General features: G+C 39.0%; 1 protein-coding gene across 1 annotated transcript; it reads right to left on the bottom strand.

The window, feature by feature from the left end:
• Nucleotides 1-7,875: 7,875 nt before the first annotated feature.
• LOC137168466 (dual specificity protein phosphatase 3-like) lies at nt 7,876-16,141 on the bottom strand. Its single transcript, XM_067571070.1, has 3 exons — nt 15,832-16,141; nt 11,103-11,335; nt 7,876-10,083 (listed from the first exon to the last, which is right to left on the bottom strand). The coding sequence occupies exons 1-3, from the start codon at nt 16,005-16,007 to the stop codon at nt 9,875-9,877; spliced, it is 618 nt and encodes a 205-aa protein (XP_067427171.1). The 5' UTR covers nt 16,008-16,141; the 3' UTR covers nt 7,876-9,874.
• Nucleotides 16,142-16,955: the final 814 nt, after the last annotated feature.

Here is a 16,955-nt window from a genome sequence, read left to right as displayed (position 1 = left end):
ACCTGACTTTCATCATGGAAACAGGAAAGGGACAAACTGTTTCCACAAGGTTAGAAGTACACTAAAGTATCATTGAATGCTGTAGCATTAAGATTTCCCTTCACAGGAGCTAAGAGGCTTAACCCAAATCACAAAAAACAATCCCAGACAAAAAGAACACAAAAGTATGTGTACAGAGCTGACTGCATACTTTGCTTAAATAGTGTATTTGTTGGTGCCCAGAGAAGCTGCTAAATTTTGGGCTTATTAGGAGAATGAGTTTGTTTAATGATAAAATATTGTGGAAAAAGCGAATGCATTTGCCACATAGGTATGCTATCAAATACAGTAAAAATGTGGACACAAAACCGAAATATCATGTTTCACCTTTTTAGACAGAGCAATGGCAGAAACCCTCAATGAGAAAACACACTGCAGAAAGAAAACTTGGAAATGTGCAAGAGTTTCGCTGATAAAGCATTTGACTTGACATGACATGAGAAATGAAGTGTTTCTGATTGGTTCTCCTCTCGACTGGTGTAACCTGTGACATGTCCCGCTTGCAGTCATTCAGGTCTGCCAGTGAAGTCAAATGGAAGCGATGGAGGGAGACACAAGTCAAACAGGAGCTGGGTCTCCTTTTCCATCAGCAGCAGAGACAGTCGTAAACTGTCAACCCTGCTCTACATGAGTGTGATGATGAGGAAGATGACTTTGCTCGAACGGTGAGAGTCATCCTGGGAAATGATATGCAGGGAATATTGAAGCACGGTGAGACATTACTGAAAACAGTGCTCCATATTATCACACTCCACTGGCACAATCTGAAGGGTTTATCTATGGTGCACTTTTGCTAAATCTGGAAATAGACTACTAAATTATTACGAACTCTGAGACTCAAGAAAGCCAGTTGATGTCAAATTGGTTTGAGGTCTGTTGTGGAGGAGATGATGTAACAATGAGCAGCTTTGCTCTCCACCAATCCAAAGTCCTTCACAGCCCACCACCCCCCCATTCTCTTCCAAAAAACACAGAAGGGCACAGCTGGTACAGAGCAGACATGCCGCAGACTGGCATGTATAGTGTGTGTGTATGACAAAGAGATAGACACACACACACACACTTGTACACAGATTGACAGACCGGGACATCCATTACAGATTTTTCCCTTCAACTAAAGGAAAAGTGCTTCCAGCAAATGTCTAAAAATAGAACAGTGTATTTTGATGATGCTCATATTCACTGACATTGCTTATACTTTTGATGTTGCCAGCTCTAAGAAAAGCCCTGTACACACTGTCACACACGTGCATGCATCATAAAAGCATGTTGCTGACTGAGGTACATATGATTTGATTACATAACACGTTTTATCATATCAGTTTGTTAAAGATTGAGATCCATCATGTGAGATCAATATATTCTATTTTGGAATAAAATCCTTTATCTGTTGAAATGCTAATTAATGCTACAGAAATCCAGGTTTACCCTTTTGTTTCCCTGTAAACAAACTGATTTTTTATTTATTGGGAAATAAGCCCATCCACTTTCCTTCTGCAGTCCAGTATCACACCAAAGCGTGTAATACTGGCGATCCACTAGAGGATACCGTTTCAGTGTCATATTTTTCCCCGCCTAGGCGTGAAAAGTACACGTAACTCAATGCCAACAACTCCATCCAGTTATTATGACCCGGAAAAGTGACGCAGTTCAGATTATAACAATATGAGGTGACAAATATCCTTATTAGGAGGAGGCTGGTTGGGTGGATGGCTAGATTGATAGATAGTAAAAAGTGGACTCAGCTGCAGTTTTTCCAAGAACCCTAACTACAACCCAAACCATGATCTTCCCCTAAACCTAACCAAGTGGTTTTTGAGGCTAAACATAACCAGACCTTAACCACAGTGTTGTCACACCACAAAACATAATTGCTTTTAAACAGTGATTTGTAACAGTTTTGGAAAGCAGATAAATGATATTGTCCTGCTGATTACTGCTGATAGAAGCACCATATTAGAAAACCCTGCACATGCGTGTACTTTTTCACCCTAGGCGAGGCAAAACATGACATTAACACGGTGGACCAGCAGGTGTATTACCGTGATGGCGTGACACCAGGTTGCTCTCATGTTTGCACAGTAAATATAAAGCTATCACCAACAGTGGGTTAGCCTAGCTTAGCACACAGACTAGAAACAAGGGGAAACAGCTAGCTCTGTCTAAAGGTAAAAAAAAAATAAAAAAATCTGCCAACCAGCGCTAGCGCACTAATTAAATAATGCATCCAATGGAGAACCTCACAGTGAAAACAAAACTAGAGACAGTCGCTGCTCCCAACCAAGAAATAGACAAGCACATAACCCCCATTAAAATCATAACGTGTGGTTTTTACACACTTTGTTTTTGAATGGATTTGTATTGAAACAAGCTGTAACATGTTAATTAGTGAGCTTTAGCAGGCAGATGTTGTTAACTTTGGACAGAGCCAGGCTACCTGCTTCCCCCTGTTTCCAGGCTTTGTGCTAAGCTAAGCTACAACGCTGCTGGCTGTAGCTACATATTTACCATACAAACATGATGGTATCAATCTTCTCATAAACTCTCAGCTAGCAAGTAAATAAGCGTATTTCCCAAAATGTTTGACTTACACTATCTGACAGTGTCTTATATATTCTGTATCAGCTTGTTTCAACTCTTCATTGGAAGCATATGATGTGAGAAATATTCAAACCCAAGAATTTTATCATTCCATCAAATGGATATATTCTAAATGTTTTTTGCATCATTTCACATTTTCCTAACATTCACCCTGGCATATTTGATATGTTCTGAAACTTTGAGTTCTTCATTAGTAATTAAAATAAAGTTCTGTTGGTCTGAAGAATGTTCGGCTGCACAGTGTGAGTTTGTAATGACTGACCCATCGGCAGGACAGAGAGGTTTAAGAGGCTAAAAATAGATCTACTGGTTAGAAATGAAATGAGGATCTACACGGTGGATTCACACTTCACTATACTCACATACACCTGACTCACCCCAAATAAACCCACGCACACTTGAAAGCACACGACTGCCCCACCACCATGGATTCATTCATGCGGACTGGTGTTATGTAAGAGTGTTACCCTCCTCTCCTAACAGACATGTCGTTGCATCAACTCCATGCATCAGACCAGGACACAGATAGAGACAGAAGCCCCTTTTATACAGCCTGTTCAAGGCAGGAATGTTGCACCATTATTCCACCTTGCCATTCTGTATAAAACGAATGAACACAGAATGGGGGGGGCATTGTTGTTCCGCTGTTATGCCAGTAGCGGAGGTAGTCACAGAGCCGAATCGATGTCTATGTAAAAGGGAGAGCTGGCATGGTGGGACAGGGGTGTGACATTTTGATGATGTGTTATGTGTGCAACCCGCCACTGGGCGATTTAAAAATCTCTGAGGAAACAGCAGATAACCTATAGCAACCAAGACGCTAACACCACTGCGAATTGGGGAAACAGCAGGTTTCACTCACCATTATTGTGTAGAAAGATAAAACTATGTACTACATACCCAATATGTGTACTGTTGTTCAACATACTCTTGTGTGAATAAAAAGTAGCAGGACTATGAGCTGTAATTATCACGTCACTTCATCACTGAGAGCCTCCTTGCCTGTTGGAGACAAGCATAACCCTGGTAGCTGGAATCACCTCTACTGGCTTCTGCAACACTAATTTAAAAAAATATATTACACCTAGCAAAGTGAAACCTTACACTTAAATTGAATCGTTATTGATGTTACGCCAGAGCTGCCTTGATTGCTGTCCACCATTGTCTGTTATGTTGTTGTCGTTGTCACTACTGAATTGCATTGTGGGATATTTATGCTGGAGTAATGTCAAGTGCTTCCATACTGTAATATTTCCCCTGTAAATAGTATGCAGTTCATGTACTATTGGTTTCATACTAAGGTTTTGGACATACTAAAAGATCTCATACTGTTTTAGTGTACTAAAGAGCAGGTTAGTATGGAATTTTGGATGCAGCAGGTCGCTGCCTGATGCGTACGTTATACATCACACTAGACACCAACGCTGATTGATTAGTGCTTGTTGCCTTCATTGGTTGGGCTGGTTAGGTTTAGGCATGATGAGTGAGATTGGTTAGGGTAAGAATATCAGACTAAGCCAATCAAAGGCAGGTAGGGCAAGTCATGACTTCGCCATTCTAGGAAAAAAAAAAAAATCACTTCCGGAACACCAACATGCTATCTGAAATCACACACTGGGGCAGCAATATGCTGACTTTGTTTGGTTCAGTGTAAAAAAGCAAAGCCGGCGTAATGAGGGGCCTTCTTTATGGCAATATTTCAGGATCTTTGTTTAAAATGGGCGAGAGAGAGAGAGAGACAGAGAGAGAGAGAGAGCATGAACACACATGAGAGGGAAAATGAGACAGAAAAAGACAGAGGAAAGAAAACATCAGGGAGGGTGAGAGGCCCCACCATGGAGCTCAACCTCCAAGACCTGTGGAATGCACACACACACACACACACACACATACACACACACCCAGACAAACACACACACATACACATCTAATAAGAGAGGAGGTGCCTATTAAAAGCAACTGAGGGGCTGGAAGAGAGCTAGCGAGTGGTGTTTGTTTTATTTTGATGGTGAACCACCTACATGTTGAGGATGTAAATTAGTACATTGTAAAAAAGTTTTCTTTGTAGACATATCAGAAGACAAACATAATGTATATTTAACATATATAGGAAATTATTTTCAGCTCAGAAATTTCTAGTTCGGTTTGTGGTTGCGGTAGAACAATAAAATCATATTTTTTCTTGGTAATATAATCTATAATCTAATAATTAAAAAAAATGAATGTAATAATCATGACAAACATGCTGAGTGGTGGGTAGGATTGAAGAATAGAATATATGTTTTGTGTTTCTATCTGTGAGCCACAGCCAGTCCAAATCTGCACTCTAGTGGCAACTCTGAAAACTAACACCCAGTCAAACTAACAATCATCATGGTGAATGAAACTGTAGCAGGAAGAAGCTCCTGCAGTGTCCTGCTGCAGATGTAAGCAGGATTAAATTCACTGCTGTCCGTGTATGATCATATTCTCATAAGCTCATATTTTAATAAAACGCAGCTCCACTTTACACTGTTAATCATTTTGACTCATTTACATTTTCCCACTTTTCTATGACTACTGGTTATAAATTATGAATCAGTACTATATAATAAATTATTATTATCATTATCAATCTGTTGATTCAATTTAGTAATTTATTGTGATTTTATATTGATTTTAAATTGTAATAAATCATCTCATTCAACTGTATTTTTTAACAGTTCAATTTTAAAGGTATAATATGTAATTATTCGACATTAAAATGTCTAAAAACAACTAGACGTATGTTATATATTTTGTTTAGTTGTGCACTTACCTTATCCCAAATGTTTCCAACAATTTTCAAACCCAGAGAAATCTGTAATTTAATCAAAGTAATGGACCGTTTCATTTGGTCGCATGCCAGTGGCGTCATACCTCCTCTACCAAAGAGTAAACACGCACCAGATCCATACAGCGCTACAATGGCGTCTACCAAAGAGTGACTTAAACATGTACAAGATAATACATCGGCGTTGTGGTTGTTCCACAGAAACTGTTATCAATTGACTTTTATTCAGTTTTAAGCCACATTTTCATGATAAATTTAGGTCGCTTTTAACTATATCTTTTAGCTGGAAGAAGGATTTTAGTCATTGGACATCTGGATCTTAAGTTATCAGAGAAATAAACTGGGCAAACGTTAGCAGCAGCTCGGCTAACAGCCCCTCCAGGAAGTCCGGTAGTCACCAAACATCGTCGCAGAAATATTGATTTTTTAGGTGAAACAGCTTTAATTAGTATTTTTAACAATTTTAATCTGCCTTTATGTTTGTTTTTGGAGAGGAGGAGACCTCTGCGGATAATTCGGCTCCCGGGAGAAATCGGCTGAACATCTGGATCTAAAGTTATAAGAGAAATAAATCGAACAAGTGTTAGCAGCAGCTCGGCCGGACCGGACGTCCGGTGGTCGCCGTACATCGTCGGAGAAACACAGATTTTTTAGGTGAAACAGCTTTATTTAGTGTTTTTACCTGTAATCACCGGGTCCGTTTGTTCTGGAGAGGAGGAGACCTCTGCGGGTAATTCGGCTCCCGGTAAAAACATCCCGAATGATTAACACTGGAGTAATCCTATCCCGCTGAAGCTGGTTATTTAACACATGGATGTATAAAGAGAACTGGATACAGCGTCAGAGACGGGGCCCCGTTCATTACTCTGAAAGTTGCTCAGTGGCGCATGAAGCAATAAAAAATCGACTTCCCGGTATGAAAGTACCCGGATCTTCCGCATTGTGCGGCCCATAGAGCATGCGCACTAGTGACTTTCGCTCGTTCACTTTATACATCCATGATTTAACAACGAAGACAACAACTCCCATGATCCCTTGCTACTTCACACCATCATCACACTCCGTCTTTTGTTATTGTTTTGATTGAGAGACCCCTAGCGGCTGAAATTACATATTGTGCGTTTAAAGATGTTTTAAGCTTATTACAGTTTTCATTTTTATTAAAGTTTTATTTAAAAAAAAAACTAAATTAATAATTACTAAAATGGTACTCCACTAGTTTAGTAGTGCACTTCCACAAAGTTGTGAAACTTACTCAAACTTGCTTAAAAACTAGACAAAATTGATACAACAGAGGCTGAAATATCTTTAGTCTCTAGTATGAGTCAAGCTCTAAAAAGGCAAGATCCTACACTCCCCATAATGCAACTCATTGGCATATTTCATTAGGCTTCCCCTGCCCAGTATACATCCACATGTTTGTAACTTTGTAATATAAATTTGTGGTTTCCATGCTCAAGCCGAAGTAATCAAGGTTATTTTCTCAGTCTTTAGAAAGCTCCTCCAATAGCAATAGTTATAGCTTCTAATACATTTAATAGTGTGATGGTGATGGGAATTTGCAATTTGAATTGTTGATCTGCAGATCTTAGCACTGTGACAACTACAGTATACTACTGCTCCCTCCACAGGACAAAGTGATTACCACCCAGCAATCTACCATTGACTGTGGTATTGAAGTGTTACATCAGTCACAGTAAACTAGTGACGTCACATGAGACAGGACAAAAACAACAGTCAACAACAGTTTGTCTGTAATTCATTACTAACTTTAGAATAGGCGTCACCTCAGCAATCAGTAGTTTGTTATAAGAAACTCTTGAATACATTTTACATTTGGGATACATTTTTGGAATGCCCTATCAACAGAAATAAAAACACAAACTAGTCTGGAAATGTTTAATGAAAGGGTGAAACACTGGCTGAAACTAAACAAAACCTGCGATCACTCATCAATGATCATGCACTTGTGCACGCACACAAGCACATGGACATGTACGAACAGACACATATAGATAAGCACACAGACATACATACTCATTAAGACTACGTGCGTGCATGTACATAGACACACACACCTATAAACATTGTGCACTTATACACATATTGTCATGAATTAGGGAATATACACATGTGCACACATAAACACATGAATGTTATGTGATTTAAATACTGTTGTTATTGAGAATTTCACTATTTATTATGAGCTCTATTTAACTAATGTACTTCTGGTAATGATATGTTATTACTATTTTTAAGTAGAAAAGCCTAACCAGGGACAGGGGTCGAATAATAGCCTTGGCTAGAAATCCTATATGCAACACATCTGTTTCATGTTATTTTAACCTGTTAGAATGTTTTTTGCATCGTCCCTGACAAATAAATAAATACAGAAAATAAATAAATAAATAAAATCAGCCATGTTGTTTTGACAGTTTATTACTGAATGTATGAAAAGAGAGCAACAACAATCACCGGTGTCATTAGATAAAGTGCACTTCATATGAGCAGTGTCATAATCTGTGAGACCCTATGAAAGCCAACTGACATGACCAGTTACATCACATCCTACTCAGTAATGCACATGATGATTCACAGGTTCAATAAAGCACATTGTGACGAATAACGCACACTCAATAATGCACACTGTGACTCAATAAATATACACAGATACATAGCTGTGCTAACAAAGGAATATAAACACTTTGGCATTACAATGCATGCTGCTGTACAATATAAAACTGCATTTACTCTGACAAAAAGACAGACACGAATGTAAAAACACTAATGTGCAAAAGGTGTCGACTGAGTAGTTACAGGCAAGTATACGTCACATTCTGGCAGTGTTTCAATTACAATCAGAGACTTTAGTGATTCACTCACTAGCATAAAGTCACAGGTGATCCTCAGCAGCCTGACAAGATGTGTACAGAATGAGAAGAGGTCCATACAAATGTTGCATTTGCACAACAATCTTTATGTTGTCAAGAGTTGCTAAGTGTTAGAAAGTGAGACTCTCCTAAGATCTCCTAAGGTCAACAATAAAGGAATGGTCCTTCATCTTGGGAAATATTACATTTCTTGCAGATAGTTTGATGGTAAGATTGATACCACTGACACATCTATACACTAAAGCTTGACATAAAACTATACAAAAACTGAAGCTTAAAAATTATACTTTGTGGTTTTACAAGAGGTTACAGAAGTTACTATGCCCAGATATAACAACTTCATTTGTGAGTATTATAGCTGCTGATAGGTGCATATTTTTTTTCCTTTGGACAGAGCCAGGCTAGCTGTTTCCCAGTTTACAGTCTTTATACTAACCTAAGCGATAGCTTCACATTTAGCATACAAAGATGAGAGCGGTGTCAGTCTCATCTAACCATCAGCAGGAAAGCAAATAAGCTTATAAATTACTCAAAATGTTGAACTATTCCCAGTCCCCTTTGCTGTTCCTATAATATCAGACCGGCTTAATTTCACTTTGAAAAATATAATTACTTCCTATAAAGCACCGTAACATCAAGACACATTTTTGACTGAGAAATACCTCTGAGGCAGGATTCTAGATGTGAGTGCAATACAGATCAAACATTGTGCCGTTTTCTAGAACATACTGGGGGATGTTACACTGAAAATATTTTATATCATCCTCTGAATATCATCTCTTAAAAAAATAAAATCCTGAAAATTTGACTAAATAGGAAAAATCACAGTGTCCACTAGAAATCCCCTTTGGGAGCGGCTGGGACTGAGAGATTTGGCAGTGTTTGCAGGAGACAAAGGGCATGATGCCAGGAGGGAGGAAGAGAGATGGAGAGAAGGCTGGATGAATAAAGGCGGTGACAGTATCACATCAGTTACACTATCTTTTTCTTCACCACTTCCCACAATGAGTATATTGTAATGTATATTACTTGAATATTGTTCTCTGGACTAGTGGGCAGCAGGACAACACACAACACTATACAGGATAAGAACAATATGGTCACTCATTATTCAATGTCACTTAGAGCTGAACTACTGTAAGATAAATGTCAGAATATAAGTGAGTGCATGTAAACACACTCAGTGAATACAGTGTACCTGGATTTTTACACATTACATTGAATTATCTTGTGGACATTTGTTAGCCTGAACACAAAGATTTAAATACTGTGTATATGTGTCAAAGATGTAAGATGTATAATTTTGTAGTATACATACACTCAGTGCTGTCAGCCTTAGTCTAAGAGAAAACATAAAGTTTAAACTCTTTCATTTCCTCCTCTCCCCACTTCCAGAACCTTCCCTCACAGATCTGTGGCTTGTTAAAGCTGTAGAACAAGTGAAAGAGAGTGACGTGCAGTTAAGCATACTTTTGCTCTCTAAGAGGAGATTTCTCCTCTTACAGACAGTGTAACTTCTCTCTTGTCTGCCTCATTTGTTCCAGAACCTCCCCTCAGCAGCCAGCCTCTGGTTTAGCCGGCAGAGCTGCCGGAGGAAGCCGTCGTTGGGTCCGATCTCTCGTTTCTGCCGCACCATGGCCAGAGCGGTGTGGACGTCCAAGTTCTGGCGAAGCATCAGGTAGGCGATGACTAATGAAGGCGAGCGGCTGTAGCCTTCCCTGCAATGAACGTACACTTTACCTGTAGAAGAAAAGACAAGCAACTGTTCAAGTTTGATCAAAATTACAACAGCTGTTTAAACATTCAACATTTGAGTTTAAAGCAGCATTAGTTGAATTTTGGTTGTTTTGATTCTTTGGCCACTTCAGGGGCAGTGGAAAAACCTGTGAAAAAAACTTGTCATTTTATGACCGTGTCAAGTTATTAATGCTAATGTGTTAGCAAACCATTATTATTTACATTTTTACATATTTAATGTGTAGCAACATTATTCTTTGGAGTTGTGCTTCAAGTCACCTGACAAATTAAACTCCAATATTAACTCTCCTTTCAGCTCAGTTTTGGTTTCCACCAACTCTGACTCTTTAGTTGTTAAATAAATGCTCCACATGTTCACAAGAAAGTTGCTAACTTTGTGCTGAGCATGTAGCGTACAGCAGGCTTATCTGAACTGTTTCACTGTAAACAGCTGTCAACTATAGCTGGAAACAATTGGGGTTGATGAGAGCAGAATTTGTGGGCCAGAAAACCAAAACAAGGAACTAAAATAGGCTAAAAAGTTCTGTAGAACGGAAAGGAACAGCAGACTAAAGTGACAATAATCTGTGTGTTCATCACTAGGGGTGAACCATTTCACATTACACACAGACATTTGATCCATTGTTTATATAAAAATTTTGATTAGTGCGGCTTTAATGTTGACCTTCAATTATACTCCCCATTAGAAATATTAATGTAATGATTCTCAAAGCCAAATTCGATTCTGCATATTGTATGTATACAGTATACTATCAATGTACTTTACTGTTGTGTTCTAACAGGATATGATGCAATAACTGCAGTGACAAACGTCAGTCAAACTTTGAAATTAACTAAATGTTAAATTGAATTGAATTAAATGAGTTAAACTTCAAAAAATGTGATCATCATAAAGAAATATCAAAATGCTATGTTTTTTTCAACGAACCTATGCTTTACGCAAAAAAACAAACAAGTCTGCATTTCATTTCTGTTCATCTCAGCTCTCTTAATCCTCTGACCTTTTCCATTTTTGTACGCCAGCGCTTTCTCGATGAAGTCTGCTGCCTCTTCAAAGAAAACGCTGATGTCATAGTGGTCGGTATCGCTGGCTGGCACGCCGTGGTAGATGATGCCTGTGCCAGCGTAGAACTCAGCGTTGGTGTTGACGTGCATGAAGGAGTTCCCCTCTGCGGCGTTCAGGATGTGAGTGATGCCCAGACGCTTCAGACGCATCACATTTGTTGCCACAAATCTGCATCAGGTTGGTAAGCAAAGCAAATACTGTAAATGCTGTGAAGTTTATTTCAAACATACCGCTAATGCTGAGAATGATATTAAAGAAAACACAATCTAATGTTTTTACTGTTGGACTAAAGCCAGACTACACTTAGCTCCATAGCTCTAGAGGTGATCCCGTTAGTGCTAAATTCTATTGTTCTAAATGTTCAGCAGTGTGAACAATAGCAGCAATAAATCTAAAGAGACAAATGACTCAGCCTCCTGGTGAAGAGCTGCATGCTAGAAGCTGAGCAGCTGTCAAATTAGATACAATAGCACACAAACAAGTTTCTGAGCAGGTCTGAGAGGAGAGTAGTGCAGGGTAATTATGGCACAGAGGTTCAAAACTAAATGCTAACATAAGAATGCTAACATGCTCACAATAACAATGCTAACATCATCATCTTAGTGTTGACATGCTACCATTTACTGATTAGTATTAAAACACAAGGTCATTAGTTGCCATTAGTTTTGAAGGTATTTGGTCATACACCAAATTATTGGACCAGATGATGACACTAGATTAAAAGTTGAGGGATCACCAAAGTTATTGCTGTTTATTCTGAAGGGGATTTCATGACAACCCATCCAATAGTTAACCACAAATGTAAACCTCATGGTGGCACTAGAGGAAAAGTCAGGGGGAACACCAAAGTCAGTAGGATTCAACCACTGGGGACCATGAATGTCATCCAACAGTTAGTGAGATATTTCAGTCTGGACCAAAGTGGTGAACAGACATTGCCATCCTCAGAGCCATTGCTAGCATGGCTAAAAAAGAATATAAGTCAGGTCAAAATCAATGTAGCAAAGGCCGAGACTTTTAGAATCAGAATCAGAATCATCTTTATTGGTCAAGTATGTTTACATATGCAAGGAATTTGACTCTCTTTGAATGGTTTAAAAAAAGTGACAAGTTACTTTATATACATATAGTAGGTAGTTATGTGCTTGTAATGCAAGTTTTCTGTTGAACATTTGAACTCTCAAAGCCCAACCTGGTGACATCATCATGGTCATTTTCTCAGACTTTAGAAAGCTCCTCCAGAGCTGCAGAGGACATACATACATATACATATACATATATATACATACATGCCATGATGGCATTCACCCTGTCTCCCCATTCAACCTCTCAACTCGTTCCCCTGAATTTTTCCAGACATTATTCCAAACCTCTCCACTAGTTGCCCTCATAGAGTTTCCTGCCTTTGCAGGTCACCTCACCCTGCTCCACCCTGCACACCTGACCCTCATTACCTATTGGCCACACAGTATATATACGTACCTGCCTGGTTGCTTCAGTCACTTGCCAGATTGTTCTGTACCATGTTCCTGCCTGCCTGTTCCCTATACTTCTTCTCTACAAATTTTATTGGCAACTGTCTGTGTTTCTGGTCCTGATACCACTGAGAGTGTATTACATAACATTACTGACCCCAGCTTTCATTTTTTATGAAAGAGTTACAGTGTTAATTTTCCCCTCTCCCTTTTCCTCTTTCTGATTAATATATTATATTATACAAATGCACTGCTGTATCAAACAGAGAACTGCAGCTTTTCACTGTGAACCTCTGGGACTGTTGTACCACTTGGCACCTCCTGCCTTTTAGATATTGAGAGCTAAAAATAAAGAGTTGATGCACACTGGAGCTAATACCGAATGCAACATCACGCCTCCAGGAAAAAAAAAAGGCCTGCCAGGCTTTCAGACTACACAGGGGAACCAGGACAGATACATCAAAACACAAAAACAGAGAGATGCGTGGGTGCATGTTCTCTCCACTAAGCCTCACAGAGCTGAGTGTATGCATTTGTGTGTCCCGTCCTATATTAGTGAGGACATTTTCTCTCCAATATAAGAGACACAAGTGTTTCTGCTCTGTCCATTATGACTCCTTTTAGGGGGGCAGGCAGAATAAAGGAGACACTTGAGAGGTTTTCTCTCCTGAAATACACTAGAATGGCTGACTGTGCTCGGACAAATAAAAAAAAGCCATCTAAGAGTTTCTGTTCTAAAGCTTTTAGTTCTGATCATTTAAAATTTAAAGCACACATTTGCTTGAAAGCCTGTATATACTATATACTTTCCCCTATACCGTATGTGAGCACATATGAAAGACCTGTGATTGTGCAGTAATCTGCGTTGTGAACGAGCTTCTCCTTATAACTCAGTCAGGGAATGCTTTCAAGTTCCTGCAAGAGTTATTATTCCTAATGTACTCTACCTGTCATTTAAAGTCCCTCTCCCCTAAATGTGTTTTGCTTCTTGTTCATACAGTTGGATGTTTGAGCTTTACTCTGCAGAATGATGTATGAGCAGAGTTCGTTTTCACATTCATCTTCTGAAGGAGGCTCATCAAAAATCTGAGTTTGAGGGGTGGGCCTATGAGCATGATTTTTGACATCACAACTAGTTTGGAAGCCAGTCGTGGCCCAGTGATTCAGATAATTGAACTTTTTTTTTTTTGAGAAAAATCCATATCAGACACAAATTATTATTCATAGTAGAGTATCTTATATACATCCTAAAACATATCTGGAGGGGATCTTTAAACTAAAGGACAATGTTGGTAACTACTTTATAAATTATTTTAAAGATAACTATAATTAGAGTGATTAAAGAGGGGACAAATCATCTATATGGCAACATATTGTAATATATCATTATACTACAATATACTGGGTGTGCATCCTCCCTTTCCCAACATTTGAACACTGCTGACCTTTGTAACCCATTGTGTCATCTCACGGGTTCATATAGTTCTGCAGAGAGCAAATGAGCATTCCCTAAACCCCGCCCCCAACCAGCAATTGTCCAATCAAAGCTTAGCAACCCTTACTCAAAGGAAGGCTTGTCAAGCTTTGGATTCTTCCAAATGCCAAAACATGCAATACTCAGTATCAAATGAGTAAGTAATTGATAAAACTGTGTGTTATCAGCTCTGATGTAAACTACAAACATTAGCATACACAGCAACTTTAGTAACCTAGCATTATTTCCAAAGCTAAGGGGTCAATGGCATGTCATTAGCTACCTTTATTGTTGTTATTATTATTATTATTATTATTATTATTATTATTATTATTATTATTATTATTATTATGTGGGATTGGTTACATTACAAAAATACCTGTTCAGGACTGGAACATCCACTGCTTGCAGGATTCGAAATTAAGTTTTTTGTACACTAGCCAAATGGCTGGTGAATGTTCATATTCTACCAGCCATTCAGTAGATTACCATTGTTTTTTTGGCTGGTTCTTCTTTTGAGCCCTGACTGCTTGGGAAGCAAAGGTTCTAGAAAATCAGAGTTTTGAGCGGCTCTGTCCTGCTTTTTATTTGGGTTGGGTAGGTTTACTTCTCAGACTCAAATCCTTTTCTCTTGAGTCCCCTGGAAACATTAAGTTGTCATTTCAGCCAACAAAATCCATGGCCATCAGCTAAAAGTAAGTAACTTCTGCTGTGTGCAATTGTTAGCCCATTGTTTTAGTTATTATTAATTAATTGTTAATTACTGAGAATTTACGAATGAATATGAATGAAACAAGCGAATGAAACAAACATGACATAAAGTGTTAATTGAAAAGTGAGCTGTAGGCCGATTTTGTTGCCTATGGACAGACCCAGGCTAGCTGTTTCCCTATACTTCCAGTCTTTGTGCTAAGCTAAGCGGCTGTTGGTAACTTCATATTGACTGTACAGACATGAGAGCAGTATAGATCTTCTCATCTAACTCCCTGCAAGAAAGCAAATACATGCATTTCCAAAAATGTCTGATTATTCCTTTAACCAGCTTCTTAACACAGGCTCAGTGTCTGTATTTTCAATTATGACATGTTGACTAAAACACAAAATGCTGATTTTCCATCATTAAGGAAAACTCTTGTTAATATGTGAATTTAGCTCAAATGTATGTAGGCTAGTGAAAAAACAGTTTGTCCATAAACTGAAAATGCTAATGTGACACCAAAACTCATCATAGGGTCCTGAGTATGTTTGTGTGTGTGTGTGTGTGTGTGTGTGTGTGTGTGTGTGTGTGTGTGTGTGTGTGTGTGTGTGTGTGTGTTTGTCCAAACCCAATGACTCATCCAGTGTTAACAGAGACACACACAAGTCAGTAATGTTTGATTACAGAGATTGAAATGTGGAGCACGTCTCTCTGCATATTTGAATTCAACAGGGGACTTGCAGGTTAGACAATCTATTTTCAACTCCTCCATCCTTGCCAGCTCTGTCTCCTTCTACCTCTGCTCCATTTTGCTATTTTTGAAATTCTTTCACCTTTTCTAGAATGAAACAAAGCCTCTGAATCTGCCTGATAACATAATGTAATAGGATCATTAGTGGTAGAATGTATTGTTTTAATTTAGGTCAAATTTAGGCGAAAATAAATCAGATATAATGGGTATTGTCTAACGTGTGGAAAAAATAAAAGAGGATTTATGAAAATGACAACAGTGACTCACGCATTGCCGACGTAGATCCGCGGGTAAACCTCATGGAAGTGTTTGGTCGGCCAGCTGTAGAAGCCGCTCTCGTCCGTCAACAGATCATTGAGCTGCTGGAGAGAAACGTCGAAGCTCGACATGTCGAGTCGGTTCGGAGCCACTATCTTGACCTGTTGGTTGTGTTTATTCTTCATACCAGAAAACCGGACAACACCTCGCAGACGGAGGAGGAAGAAGAGGAGGAAGGTGAATGTGGCAGACAGGTGTTGGTTTACCAGGCTGCCTTCAGAGCGACTGAACACGAGTCGCTCAGTGCTGTGAAAATAAAACTCACAGCCAGGGCCGGTCCTGGATTCTTGGGGGCCCGAGGTCTGTGGTTCCCAACGTGGGTGTTCCAAGATATTAAAAGGAAAAGACGGAAAACTCTTATACAAGGGTGTAGATTTGGTTTCAGAAGTGAGACAATGCAATGAAATCAGGGGTCATTCTACTAATTTTGTTTAAAAATGTACTAACCTTCATAATTATTTTTAGTTTCTTTGAAAGAGACCTGATACTTTATGATAAATAATGCTGTATTTCCACTTTTACTACAAAAGCACCGTCCTTTACTGTCTGTCTTTACTTGCATCTGTAAATATTGGCCTGATTATAACCATGAATATAACACACCACCCTTTATCAACAGCTGCTTTTGGAAAAAGACTTTTTGAAGATACATACTACCACACTAGGCATGTGTCCCTGATAAACTATTCATCCAAGGAGAAGAGAGTCCTCATCCTTGAAGACCTTCCTCTCTGAAGGTGAAATAATACCATTAAAGTAGAACATAAATCCCACATTACACTCACACACTCTCCTGTCAGGCTCTTGAAAGTGGTCAAAATTGTTATCTCTAGCAGTTAGCATTTTTCATACTGTCTCCTGGACTCCAAAAAGTTTTACAAATAAAACTACTACGTGTGTGTGGTGTCTGCAGCTGTCCATGCACATGTCCACCTGGGAGTATATTGGGGACTTAAGAGGAATCTGTTTGGAGAGATTGCAATGAGAGGGAGTATGCAGGGGGGACATGTCCCATCCATCCTAAATGGAAATTACACTCTTGATTTTGTGTTATTGTTTTGTTTTTCTCAAAT

This window comes from Thunnus thynnus, chromosome 17 (genome assembly GCF_963924715.1).
Source record: "Thunnus thynnus chromosome 17, fThuThy2.1, whole genome shotgun sequence".
Classification (NCBI taxonomy): Eukaryota; Metazoa; Chordata; class Actinopteri; order Scombriformes; family Scombridae; genus Thunnus; species Thunnus thynnus.
The sequence above is the reverse complement of the archived record's forward strand: the minus strand, read 5'-3'. Positions and strand labels throughout refer to the sequence as shown.